Source organism: Octodon degus, unplaced genomic scaffold (genome assembly GCF_000260255.1).
Source record: "Octodon degus isolate 3935 unplaced genomic scaffold, OctDeg1.0 scaffold00005, whole genome shotgun sequence".
In the NCBI taxonomy this organism is placed as follows: domain Eukaryota; kingdom Metazoa; phylum Chordata; class Mammalia; order Rodentia; family Octodontidae; genus Octodon; species Octodon degus.
In genome coordinates, this window is record NW_004524581.1 from 12,728,621 (window position 1) to 12,743,282 (window position 14,662).

Genomic DNA, 14,662 nt, shown 5'->3' on the forward strand with positions numbered 1-14,662 from the left:
TGAAATGGTACTGAGGAATCCATGGCATTAAGATAACATTGCTAATGTTAACCAGACAGTAAAGAAAATTTTAGGAATCCAAAAGAAGGATGAATACTGAATAAAGTTCATTTTCCTTAACTATTAAATTATATTACACATAACACACACTTATTTTATGCCCATTATACAAATCACCAATGATAAAAAAAAAATCTACACCTGAGCACCTAGAAATTACTCCTGAAAAGTACTCCTGGAATGTGTCAGTCAGAAAATTAGGCCTATTAAATGACCTATTTCTATTTGATCAGGGCTGAAACTCCTATTCTTCAAAACTGGATGAATTGCATTACAATTCAGTAATAGGAGAAAAAATGTCTCCCAGAATTTATTTTAAAAGAGTTTATGATAACAAAAGTTACTCAATATAAAACATTCTGTAACTTTTACTGTGTAAGGTAATAAATTAAGACTGAAAACTGATCCCACTATGAAAATTAGAATCTACTTGATTCCATCAGTAGTTTCAAAGTCTGTTAGTATATTTTTGAAGTTATGAAATATAAGAATATACTTTCGAAATCATTCTATGTGCTTGATTTTATATGGAAAGGCATTTTGTAGGTCAAAAGATCTTTTCTGCTCTTTCCTCAGGACTTTAACTGATCCCAAGTCCTTTCTAGAATATAAAATGGGTATCACATTCAAAACTACATACTATAAAGGTTGAATGACTGGAATTGAAAGACAGGCATATGAAGTTTAAACACTAAGCTTATAAACAGATCTGATAATTGGAAACTTTCATCTTGAAAAGTACTGTTGTATTTCACCTCTGTCTATTTTCACCTATATCAGGCATCCTAATATAGTTTAATAAGTTTAAGTATAGTGCTGCCTTAAACTGAATTCCTCAATACAACACAGAATAACTGGCCAAGAAGAATCTGACATTATTAAAAAAGACTTGGCTATATATTTTCCCATGTACGTCTCTGACAGCATTTAGGGTTATCTTCCAATCGAATTGCCTTCTATGAAGAAGGCATACATAAAATATATACATAAAATTCAACTCCAGTAAGAGTTGCGCAGTTTACAAAAACCATTCAAGAAATACTATATAAATTAACTTCAAAGTTATTGAAAAGACAATTCATGTTTTCTGACAACAGGACTGAAAGCTCACAATTAAAAAATTTATTTTTCAGTACCTTTCAGTTGTATACCCTACCATCAGAGAACATACCTATTGAAATTAAAAGTGATACATAAGTTTTTGAAAAATAACAGCTTCTGCGTAAGTTTTGTTATTTCAAAATGGGTTTAATCTTATGGAAGTAATTTCAACCAAATGCTCAAGCCATACTATCAAAAGCCATTACTAGCGGACCTAGGGGGTATATAGTTTCCCAAGTTAGACCCCTTAAAGCTCAGCTCCCTCCAGTAACTCACACTCTATGCTGGGAATAGACAATCCCTTCAGTAAAGCTGCTGTCTGTCAAACCTTCCCTGCCGTTGAGGGTGATTTCCAAGGTGGAGGAATGAGCTTCAGGCTGCATGCGAATTAAGAATAAATAGAAGTGCTGAACTGTCAACAAAGCATGTAATTAGCAGGTGCTAACTATGAAATCTGAAAGCAAGATTTGCTATGGATATAATGTAAAAGTATTAATATATCCAAGGATAACTGAGAGATGGCTATAGTGTAAATTAAGTATGATACCCTTTCAATTTTGTTTTTCTTTTCTAAACAAAGACGAGTAAGGGTGTAACATTTCTGAAGCTTTTTTTTTTTTTTAAAGACAGGGTCTTGCTATGTAGTTCAGGCTGCTCTTGAACTCACTACGTAGCTCAGGGTGGCCTTGAACTCATGGCTATCCTCCTGCCTCAGCCTCCCAAGTGGCAGGATTACAGGCATTCTCATCACACCCAGCTTTTGAAGCTATTAAATTCATCTTTTAACATTTTTGCTAGTCTTGAATGCTTAAGGTCTTAATTTGTTTTAAAGTACATTCATGAAATTTTCTTTAGCTAATTTTTCTAATATTATTTTAAAAATAGAGGGCAAGAAATGTAACAAGAAGATTGCAGAATTTTGGATTTTAATCAGAAAAAGAAACCTAGGGCTGGGAATGTAGCTCAGTGATACATGCTTGTGGCCTGGGGCTGACACCCAGCACCAAAGAAAAATAAGAATGGGGGGAAAAAAAAGAAAAAAAGAAATCTTGCTCAGAATGAAAATCTGAAACTATAATTTCAAAACACAGTTGTATTCAAATATGCCAGTGGTGGTAGCAGATAATATAATAACATATAAAACATATGTAAACTGTAAGTAAAAAGGATGTCTACTAGAAAAAAATATTCTTTTATTATAAAGGAACTGAATGAAGTTATACAGTCAATATAATTCAAATTTATTTAAAAATTTAAATTACAATATCCTATCTTTTTCACTTTAAAAATTTTATTAGTTGCAAAACCAAAACAAAGGGGGCCTGCCCCTTAGCTCAGTTCTTTAAGTGGCTGCTTCAACAAAGCAGTCAAAGGCGGCGACCTGGCTCGGCGGTCTGGGCGGTGGAGCGCGAGGTCGCCGGTTCGCGCCCCCGTCCCGCCTGTCTCTTTGTTTCGGGGGCCCAGCCCTAGCTCAGTTCTTTAAGTGGCTGCTTCCACAATGCTGGCAGCCTCGGGTTGCTGTAGTTCGATCCCCACAACACTCCAGCCATGCCAAAGTGCCCTGAAGGCATTCAAGGAGCAAAAAAAAAAAAACAAAGCAGTCAGGCTCAGGTTGCTGTGGATCGATCCCCACAACTCAAGCCAGCCAAACCTGCGCTGAAAGCATTCGGACCAAAAAAAACCCAAAACAAATTATTAATTATGATTAAGTAAAACATCAGCTCTGTTGCTACTTGTTTTAATAGAAGAATGACTCTTGGAGGGCTGCAAAAATGGCTACGATAAAATATAAATTCTACCTTTCCACATCACAATTTTTGCTTTCTAATCCCAAAGGAAAAAAATTCTAGACTACGAGTCGCTGTATAGGCTACCACACTACATCCATTTATTCTACTTAATCTATAATGGGCTTTAAAAAAAAATTAAATGTGTTTATACAAATTTTCTGCCAAAAAGTTAGTTTTTAAATATAAAATATTCAATGAGCCAGATTACAGGAATGCTTTATGTATAACTCTTTTTATTTTCATGCAAAATAAAGGCACACCTTTGAATTTTGACTTACAGGATTTAAATTCAACCCTTTATAACAATGACTTAATATCTAATATTACATTCATATTCAGAATGCACAAAGTGCAGCAACAAATGCAGCAAACCTCAAAGAGTGCTGCAAAGCTGCCTCTACATCAAAAGACAGACAAGAGTCTGAGAGAATAATTTAATTGAACATACTTTTACAGACATACAGCTAACCTAAAGAAAGACAGACAGATTTAGAAAAGCAGCTACATCTGCAGAGGAAGGAAACAGCATATTACAGACAGTCAATTATACATAGAACATTTGACAAACACCACAGAAAACAAACTTTGGCGTCATTTACCACAGTACAAAACCTTGCATAAATCTTTTGGCAAGTGAAGTGAGTAAGTAATGTTCTGGGGTCTAAGCAGACTGTTAATTCTAAAATTAAGCATCTGAAAATATAAGCATAATCTAATACAATTACATAAATATGAAAAATAAGAAACTTGGAATTACATTTCCATTTTATTATGAATATCCCTTATTCACATTCTCAACTGGGGCTTTTAAAAGAAAAGGGTGCATTAGACAAATGAGTGAATAAATAAGTAAATAAATAAGTTAGACGTTATGATATGAGCTGCTCCCATATCATTTCATGGAAAACTGAGGAACTAACCATTATTTTCAACCAGAAGGACTACTTACTCTATCAATATTCTGCCCTGGTCAGACATTATTTATTATATAGTACCCTGCTGGTGTCAGCTGCTGAGACAGGAACTAAAAAGCAGAAGGAATTCCCTGCATGCATTATGTGTATTGTTAGCAAAAGAGTGAGGTGTGCCCCAGTCCATCTGAGGCACAGCAAGTTGCATAACATCATTACCACTTTGCAGGGTCTGCCGTCCTCCAGCCAACACTCCACTAGGCAACATCCCTGTGGGAGTCAGGCCCTTGAGTGTCAGCACACTTTCACTCTCCTCCCTGTAGCAAAGAAATATAATAAACATGAGACCTCCAGTAAGTATTTAATTTAAAAGAGATGGGGCTGAGATGTAGGCATGGATATAATTCACAACATTTAATATCATTTATCATATTCTAAATGTTTCAGAGAGCACACCTTATGACAGACATTACTACCTTTCCTGGAAAAGCCTTATTTATTTATTTAAGATTTTTTTTTCAAATTTAAGATTTTTGTTTTGTTTTGCTTTTTGGGTCATACCAGCTTTAAATTCACTTTGTAGCCCAGGGTGGCCTCATACCTGTGATCTTCCTGCCTCTACCTTCCAAGTGCTGGGATTAATTGGGATTAATTATGTGCACTAAGAGCATTAAGTATGTGGTAAGATTCAGTATCAAACAGCATCACACAACTGAATAATTTTTGGCATTTCTCTAAAGTTCAAATATTAAAGATAATCAGCTTTTCTAACAAACTTTGAAGAACTGTTCTATTCATTTGCACCCTTAAATCTGGTGAAATAACCCAAGGAAAGCAATATGTGCTTCCAGCAAAAGGAATGCCCTACATGTATAAGCAAATTCATCGGCAATACGCAGCAAAAGTAATTTCTAATAGGCACAAGCAAATTCATGAGGGCCACTCTGAAAAGTATCCCCTTCTTTTCCTCATCTCATTTTCAGGGTGCATAGTACTTCTATCATAGAGGAGATACTAAAGGCAAGCAATAATAGCAACAGAAGTCAAACAGCTTGTTTCAGGGCCATGGCTCAGTGGCCGAGTGTATGCTTTCACCAAGTGTAAGGCATTGAGTTCCATCCCTAGTACTACAAAAAAATTAAAACAAAAGCAAACAAAAAAACCCTAGATTCAAATAGACCTATGTTTCTTTCTTCAGTTAGAAGTTTACAACTAATTTCTTTATAGGAAACTACATATTGCTTTTAGATATCAAGCAGAACAATACTCAGAAAGTACAAAAAAAGTAATTTCTGCAAAACAAATAATCAGGAAATTGTATCATTACCTGAGAACAGAGAAGACTCTTGCCATCTTGCCAATTGCTCGAATTTTGTTCCTTATGATTTCTTTCCGGGCTGCAGCTGAACCTACTTTCAATAGAATAGAAAGAAAGGCTCAAGTTTAGGACATCCATGCTTGCATTATTCTATCAGCCTGCTTGATACTTATCTGAACCAAGACCAAGTCCCCTGCCACCAGCTCACATGGAGAAGACTGGATAAACTCATGCCAGAAAGTTTCTTATTTTCTCAATGTTTAGCTCAGCACTTGTCAAATGTTGGGATCTGATACATTTGATGAAAAGTAATCCACAAACTTTTATCATCTCACACTGCTAACTAACCAGTAAAACAGCAATGAGAAAACCACTTCAGCCGAACTTGTATTACAAACCAAAGGACAAAACACTAGTAATAATCCTATAGTGTTTTTTATTTTCCATGAGAACCTATGCATGCAGGCTAACAGACTAAACAGTAATTTCTTATTATCTTCTAACTAAAGCCTTTAACATGCAGGCTGGAAATACCCCATCATATTATGAAAGAATAAGTTTCCTTGCTCTAAGTTGATCTAAAAATAAAAAGTATTACCATGCACGTAATCCCAAACTACGGATCATATCCACATTTCAACAAGGTACGTACAACTCAATTTAATGGACTAGCTATCCTCTAAGGTCATGTAAGTATATATATGCTTACATATATATGAGTATGACATAAACAATTGGAAAACACTCCCTTAAAAATCTGGCTTTATCTCTCAAGGCAGCTGTGTTATCACCAATGCACAATATAGCAAGGTAATTGGATCCTCGGCTGAACAGAGATTCAAAGGTTGTATCTTCCTTCCCTTGGCCTCCAGAAAGAACAACAATCTCAGTCCTATTATCTCATATATAGCAACTAGAATTACTCTGGACCCAAGAGTGTGGTTCCTTAGAGTTGTGCTTCAACATGATGAAAACACACACATGGAAGCACTATGGTTGAGGAGAAGGTTAAGGAAGGGCTAGAGACGCTAAAGCAAAAGGGGCCTAGGGTACAGAGGTCTAAACAATCTAAGTCTTCCAGGCTAGAACATTCCTTTAAAATTCAAACAGCCCACAGTGCTCACTTTGGCAGCACGTAGAATAAAATTCAAACAGCCTATAAATATATATAATTAAAAACTAAAATGATAACTGGACCTGACTACAATGAGACAAACAAAAAAATAAATCCAATTTAAAAGCTGAAAGCATCATATATATTTTAGAGAAAAAGGCTCCACAACCATGTTTATGATGTTCCTGAAGGGCAATATTATAAGCCCTGAAGCTGCAGTTTTTTACAAGTCCAAAACTGTGTGGATACTACAGCACTACAGAGGTTTTTTTATATGTCAAAAAAATTACTAAATGTGTAACAGTCACAGAATTTCAGAATTTGGAAAGATATTAGGGATATTACAAAGTTCAATCTCATTTTGTAGACAAAGAAACTGAGCTTATTCAATGAATTGTCCAAGAATACAAAGCATGACTTCTAATGAATATAGACCTTTTTTTTTTTGGTGATACAAGGGATTGAACTCAGGACCTTGTGCTTGCCAAGCAAGCACTTATTCCACTGAGCTATCTCCCCGGCAATATAGACATTTTGATTTAAACTTAAATAGCTGAACTGTGGTTCTGCAGTAAGGGGTTGGGAAGAATGGCTGTAACAAGGTAGATTCGTATTTAAAGTCTTTATATAGCTGCAAAACCAAATGACATGTAAACTACACTTATTTCATATGAAAAAAATCATGAGAATATAAAAACACTGTAAAAATCAGGATTTAAAATCAGTCTACAAACACATCATGCATCATATTAAAGTAAATGTCCACAGTAAAATTACTTTGGGGAATAAGACAGACAATCAAACACCCCTAATCATGCAGGGAAAAGTACAAAACATTACAAATAAGCAAAAGAATGAAATTTTAAAACAAGAGGAATGAAAAGAGGGAAAAATATTTCCATGCACAGAAAGACAGATATCTTGGAATATGACTTCAAAAAAAACATCAAATACTAATCAAGTAAAACTTAAGATTAAATTTGCACAAGGCCCAAAAGGATCTGCAAAAATTACTCGATGGATATGCTAACTTACATGGATATGAGGATAACTTATGAAGTCATATTTCAAAACAGTGTTACTCTGTCTGGTCTGTACCTTTTTTATTGCCATATATGAGCCGTTCTTCAGATGGAGAGTCCAGAAAAAAGGAAGTGAATGATGGAGAAAAGGTGGTTGAGACAAATAAAAAGATAGAGATTTAACTTGGCAGTGGTACTGAAGAAAGAATGTAGGAAGGGAGAAAAATGAAGGTCCTCATATTTGAAATTTTGAAAAAATGTAGTACTACAGAATCTGGTGAATAAGAGAGATGCCACTGAGTAGGGTTCTAAAATAAAGATTTCTTAAAAGATATGTGTTCAGAAGAAATTATGGACAGAATGATTATAATATTTGGTGAAAGTAGACATAATTAGGGACAGAAAAAAACACGTGAAAACACATAAGACTGATAAAAGACTGTGCTAACAACAATTGCACATTTATATTCATACCCCTAAGAAAATGTGTCACCTATGAAAGTATGTTAAGTGAAAAGTAATGACATAAGGTACAAATTATGTGGTTCTTCAAGGACACTAATATCTGCAAAACCTGTAGTATGCTCAGAGAAACGTGTAACTTTATAAGCTACCTCGGTGGAAAACTTCACCCACCTCCAATAGAGAGAAAGCTAAAGCCTCCTACAGTCTGCAACTAAGAACACATAATTTCCTGAATCTCAATTATAGAACTTCTGCATATACTCAGCAGCAACACCATTCGTTTTGTTCCCAATCCAATCTGGGATCTCAAGGGACATCTTTTTGCAAAAAAAAGCAACAGATTGTTTCAAAGCAAATGATAGTTCTAAGAGTAGGAAGCAGGGGGGGGTTTCACTTGAGCAGTTCCAACCTTCCACTCTAATGCTAAGATATACCATTCCATCCTAAAAAATTCAAAGTTTAGTTTAGGAACACTGTAATGCATAGGGATTATGCATCTCTTTTACCAAACTGAAAACAAAAGATAAATATTTGAAAGGAACAGTATGCATTCTAAATACCACAGAAATCAGTCTTCAAATTTTTTTCTGATTAACACCTTGAACACTATGCATTATTACATGCAATATTTGGGCAAATCTGTCTTTTAAATGACCCCATACACATAAAACAGAGTAACAAAAAATTCATCACTCATAAAAAAAGAGCCTATTCCTTTAGACTTAAATATACAGTATACTCAGACTTGAACATAAAAAAACTTTTCTGCTGCTGGAAAATCTCTGATCCTGCTCTTTCCTCTTCCCCAAAGAAAAGCTAACCCTTATTCTGCCTCCACAGCAAACACCATTCCATGTTCCCAAAGTTAGATTCTTCTCAGACTCCGTCTATATGATAGTTCCACTTTTGCACAGGAAAAGAGGAAAGAGGACAAAAGCCATGCCATCATGGGGAAGAATAAGGAGAAAAGAGGGTCAGAGTAAAGAGGACAAAATGAGGAAGTAGAGATGAAAAATAAACCTAGTTCCAGAAGATCATTTTTCCAGCCTATCCAAAACTTTAGCATCTATCCTAATGTTCTCCCCCTCTTCCACTGTTACAATGTTCTTTCCCAAATCAATACCATTTACTTTCTTAGAATTCCTATTTTCAGTGCTAGGTAATGTAAAGGTAAAAAAATGAAGAGTACCTGTCTTGTTGGCAGTGGGGAGATCTATGTTTAGTATTCAAAGCTGGAATTGAGTATGTTTTCCAATAGAAACATTGTTAAATGGTGCTAAAAAATTTTACGTTCCTTAAGACTTGGAAATAATTTTTATCCTCTCTCTTCTCTCAATATATGCATAATAGGATCCTGAGGAAATAAGGGAACTTTTCCAATATTGCACAGGTAGAGAATGGTAGCGAAAGATACCTAAACCATTCTCTTTTTCATTAAATCATACTACTTCATTAATAACCAAATTTAATTCATCCTTGGAATGAAAAATAATACAAGTGAATAAATTAGAATAATTGATCATATTGGTAGGAAAAACATAAGAATACCTAAAACGTTTTCATTAGAGTAAATATAGTGGTCTAATACTTTCATGCCTTATGCTAATAGTAAACGTTATGTGTTCTTTTCCCTTTTTGGAAAAAAAAGGAACATAATAAAATGTTACATTTATTTGTTGTTCAGTCTCAAAAAATGACTCCATATCTATCTTTATATAAATCAAAGGTAACTATAACCAAGTAATATAGTTAGACTGAACAAGGATAGTTGCTTATTAGAAAAATACTAAAGTATTAGCTACTACAACTCTTATTTAACATATTATTGGCAGTACTATAATAATTTTCAAAATTAAAAAGATAAAAATTAGAAAATAACAGTTTTTCCAAATTACACAAAACAAATTTAAAATTATACGAAAAAATAAATAAATAAATAAATAAAATAAAATTATATGAAGTCATTATACTCATCAAAGCTGTTGGAGTAAGGATTTTTTTTTTGCTCCGAATGCCTTCAGGGCAGGTATGGCTGGCTTGAGTTGTGGGGATTGAACCACAGCAACCTGAGCCTGACTGCTTTGTCGAAGCAGCCACTTAAAGAACTGAGCTAAGGGGCAGGCCCCCCAAAGTTGTTGGATGTAAGCCCAAAAATATATATTTCTTTATACAGCTAGAAAGTATATTGAGACCAGTCATAGTAGTATTAAGATTAGAAAACAGTGATCTATTAATTAAACTTAATAACAAATTTTTTTCAAAGAAAAGCTATGTATAATTTTCAATGGAGTAATTATATATTCAATGATATCACAGCAGTAAATGGACTAACTAAATAGAGCAAGAGAGTTTTAGTTTATACAATTAAGTATTTTAAAACTCCTTGAATTTTGATATAGAGTTAACACAATACTAACTGCAATACCTACCCACTAAATTGTTTCACAGAATTTGGCAAGCTACCAGAAAACTTTTCCTGGAGTACTTAATATGCTATGTGCCAAGAACTATTTCAAGCATAACTTCAATTATTCATGATTTTAATACAACATTATCAAGTAGGTATTATTCTAATTTGAAGAGGAAAACTGAGACCCAGAAAGGCTAAATAACTTGCCCAAAGCCACACAGTTGTTGTAAGGAACTAGATAGATCTTAGCCCATGTCTAGTCTCACAACAGATTCTGATGTAGCACAACAGGAGAAAGAAATAGCTACTTAAAACTTTTAAAATTTTAGGAAAAAAAAATTAAGGGCCAGCCAAATAGCTCAGCGGATTAAAGCGCCTGCAAGCAGGCACAAGGGCAAATGGTTCAATTCCTGGGCCTGCTGTACCAACCCTACCCCTGGGGCGCACTGAGATGGCAATTGAGACTGGGCTTGGTGGCATGCACCTGTAATCCCAGCTCTTGGGAGGCTGTAAACAGGAGAATCACTACGAGTCTGATCTAGTAGTGAGAACCTGAACACCCTGTAAACCCTTTCCTAAATACAGTAAATAAACAATGGAGTCATCACTGTGATTTAAAAAAATAGGCCTGGGGAGATAGCTCGGCAGAATACGCGCTTGCCCGACAAGCACAGGGTCCTGAGTTCAATCCCTGGTACCATAAAACAAAAAAACAAAAAAATAAAACAAAAAAATTAAGACAGGGGCTATAGCTCAGTGGCATAAGCACCTGCCTGGCAAGCACATGGACCCAAGTTTGATTCCCGGTACCGGAAAAAAAAATCTTAAAACTTCTACCCAAACATCAAGAGGAAAAAAAAAAAAAAAAGCCAAGTATGGCACAATCCCAGGTTACTTGGAAGGCTGAGGCAAGAACACAAGTTTGAGGTTAGCCTCAACAACTTACTAACAATAAGGGATAACAGGCAGTGTTCCCTGGGTTCAATCCCTAATAGCACAAAAATAAAACAAAGGAAAAATTCTATTCATTAAAGACTATTATCCAAAACAAAACTGATAAAAAAGTACTTGCTTTAGTTATTAATAAAAGTAAAAGTAAAATTCTATCCCTGTGTCTGCTACCAACAGATAATACCAATACTTATAGTCGCTTTATACTTTCAATAAATGGAATTATAATTGTTTAGGACAGTGTGTGTGTGTGTGTGTGTGTGTGTGTGTGTGTGTTACCAAAAATCGAACTTAGAACCTTGTGCTTGCCAGACAGGCACTTATGCTACTCACTAATCTCCCCAGCCTTGTTGAAAGGTTAAAGCTGTACACTGGTAAATGTTTCTGTGGTATAGTACTTGCCTAGCATGCACAAAGCTTACGGCTGGATCCCCAGCCACTGTTTCCAAGTAAATTCATAAAAGTCAAACCTGTTTGAAGGCAAAGAAATTTCTACATAGCTTCTATTCAAATTTTACCCAATAAATGATCAGTTAAGATGAATAGCTAGGCATGGAACACACCTATAGTTCCAGCACTCAGGAGGGTGAGGCAGGAAGACCACTGCAAGTTTGAGGCTAGCTTGAACTACTGAGTTCAAGGCAGCCTGAAATGTATAGTGAAACCCTGTCTGAAAGACCAAAAAAAAAAAAAAAGTTTACACAACTGAAAAAATAGTAATTTTCTTCTTAGCATCATTAAAGATCAAAGAATGTAAATTTAATCAACTCCAATTTGTTGCTCTACTCACTATTTTACCAAACAAAGTAAGAAAAATAAATACAAAATGACAAAAATCCTAAAAGGTAAGCCTGTGGTATTTTTCCACAGGACTCATTGCTGGAAATATTTTACATTGGTCCCAATTCTTCTACAAAGCAATTTGGAAGTTCACAAGACAAAATAGTAAAACTAAACCCAATCATATTTTGTAAGTCTGTAAATCTCAAGAAGTTTTTTTTCTGGACCAGTGAGAAAACTAAGTGGACTAAGCACCTGCTTAGGCAAGAACAGGGACCAGGGTTCGATCCCCGACACCACATGCCATGCCAGGCCCACCCCCTGGGTGTGCTGAGTTGTGATGAGACTGGGTGTGTTGGCACGCTCCTGCAATCCCAGCACTGAGGAGGCTGAAACAAGAGGATGACTACTAGTCCAAGCTGTGTAGTAAGATCCTATACCAAATACATTATTAAAAAAAAAAAAGAAGAAATTTTTTTCTAGGGCCAGGGAGATAGCTCACCTGCCTGGCAAACACAAGGTCCAGAGTTCAATCCCTGGTACCACAAAAAGGAGAAAGAAAATTTTTTCTAAGGAAAAACAAAAAAAGGCTAGTAGACAAATGTTTATTGCAATGCAATTCATAATAAGGATAATTTAGAATAAAACAATTGCCAAGCAATATGAGAATAACTCTGAAAATTATGGCATATTAATATACTTAGAAATATGTAGCTATTGCTGGGTGTGGTGGCACACACCTGCAGTCCCAGCTATTCAAGAGGCTGAGGCACAAAGACTGCTGGAGCCCAGGAGTCTGAGGCCAGCCTGGGCAACATAGCAAGACCCCATTTCCAAAAGAAAGAGAAAAAGAGGGAGAGAGGGACAGAGAAACTGAGGGGAGGGGAAAGGAGGGGTGGGAAGGGGAGGGGAAGGGAGGGGAGGGGAGGGAATATGTAGCTATTAAATCTTTCCAATGTAGATGATACTTTTTTTCCCCTTTAAGTCAGATGGGTAATGTGCCCATGTTGTAACAAGGTTTTAGGGAGGCACATCTGCATAAGGCATGAATATCCAATCAACATGCTCCTGAACCGAAGGATCACAGACCATACTTAACATATATAAACTTTTAAATACTGACTACAACTATCAAAACTTTACTAAAACAAAGATGTTTGTCTTAACAGGCTGAGTAACTACTTTGAAGATAATATATAGTATATGTACTGTTGTTATTCTCTTACTACAGTATTTTGTTAAAAGATGTTTTTATTTTTCATAAAATAAAGTAGAATATAGAAGGGAGTAAAGTTTGCAGCTTATAAATTTTTACCTTTTTTATGTACTCAATAAAGGTACGTAAATATTTAAATTAAAAAATTTTAAATACAAATTTCAAAACATTAAAGATACTTTATTTTTATGGTATTCATTTATAAATATATATTAGATACACAGGCTTGTTGACTCATATAAGAACTAACAACCATGTATAACATTGTTTCCATGGAAAAAATACTAGTCAAATCTCTAGCAAACTAATAAGTAGTCTTTTAGAACACAACCATACTAATTTTGAAACTAGCCCACTTTGGTGTCTACAAGATAGTGAAAGCAACACTGGGAGTTCACATGTTTCTGATGCACTAACAATACTATACTAGATCTCTTCAAAAAGCAGTGTCCATATTCATGAAGAACCACATCCTTTTAATACCATTCAAATTTTCTTTCCTTTTGGTGTTCCAAATTTCTCTTTCCCAAAATTCATCTTCTTCCCCACACAACTATAAAAGAGAACTACAATGATTTTTAAGTATTAGACATATCTGAAAAAGTGACTTATCACTGATTAAGAGTAGCCAATCTGAAAGAAATGAATTTATGCAAAATATGTATTGAGCCTGAATAAGAAATATCATTTCAAATAAAAAATAGTAAGATAAGTAATCATACCATCAAACTGGTCTTCACCTTCAGTCATTAGTTCATCATCAGAGCAAATACTCAGAACATTTACCAACATTTCTGTCACTATTCAAAAAAGAAAAACAAGTTACACGTTAGCTGCCCATGTATAATCGTCTATATATACTTATAGCAATGATTCATACAAATGGTGAAATAATTTTAACCCAACAAGGCACACACATTCTGACAGGAGGAATGATGGAATTAAAAAATTTGAAAAGCTTTCACAGTAACTAAATCTTGGAAGTGGCCTATATGTCAATTAGTAGATGAGTGGGTAAAGAAAATGTGGTACTACTCTGCTCTAAGATAAAGTTGAGTCATTTGTAGGAAAATGGATGCACCTTCAGGCCATATATTAAATGAAATAAATCAGATATGCAAGCTTAAGTATCACATAGTTTTTCTTATACAAGAAACACAAAATATAAATGAAGAGTAAGATAAAAGAGATAATAGCAAGTAGGGAAATAGTTCTTTCTCAAATAACAAGGGGATTAAAAGATAGAGGGACAGAGAAAAGAAGAGGAAGGGAGGGGAGGGGAAAAGGATGTAAAAAGAAATGACACATTATATACATGTACCAACTCCCCACTGTAAAAAAAATTAATAAGAAATTAAAACAGGGGCTGGTGAGATGGCTCAGTGGTCTAAAGCACCTTCTTAGAACAAGCTTGGCAAAGCACAGTGGACCACAGTTCAATCCCCCAGCACCACATGCCAGCCAGCCCCGCCCCCTGGTGGGCTGAGCTGGCCACACACACACACACACACACACACACACACA

General features: G+C 35.2%; 1 protein-coding gene and 1 non-coding gene across 2 annotated transcripts in view; both read right to left on the reverse strand.

The window, feature by feature from the left end:
• Ppp3cb (protein phosphatase 3 catalytic subunit beta) overlaps positions 1-14,662 on the reverse strand; it is a 55,135-nt gene that overhangs the window by 15,658 nt on the left and 24,815 nt on the right. Inside the window, exons 7-10 of the mRNA XM_023718540.1 lie at positions 13,861-13,938; positions 7,393-7,419; positions 5,190-5,274; positions 4,082-4,179 (exon numbers count right to left, since the gene is read on the reverse strand). Coding sequence (XP_023574308.1) covers positions 4,082-4,179; positions 5,190-5,274; positions 7,393-7,419; positions 13,861-13,938 — 288 coding nt within the window. The remainder of the gene's footprint in view (positions 1-4,081; positions 4,180-5,189; positions 5,275-7,392; positions 7,420-13,860; positions 13,939-14,662) is intronic.
• LOC111818680 lies at positions 12,906-13,004 on the reverse strand. Its single transcript, XR_002822606.1, has one exon. It is a non-coding gene; the product is annotated as a small nucleolar RNA U13 (small nucleolar RNA).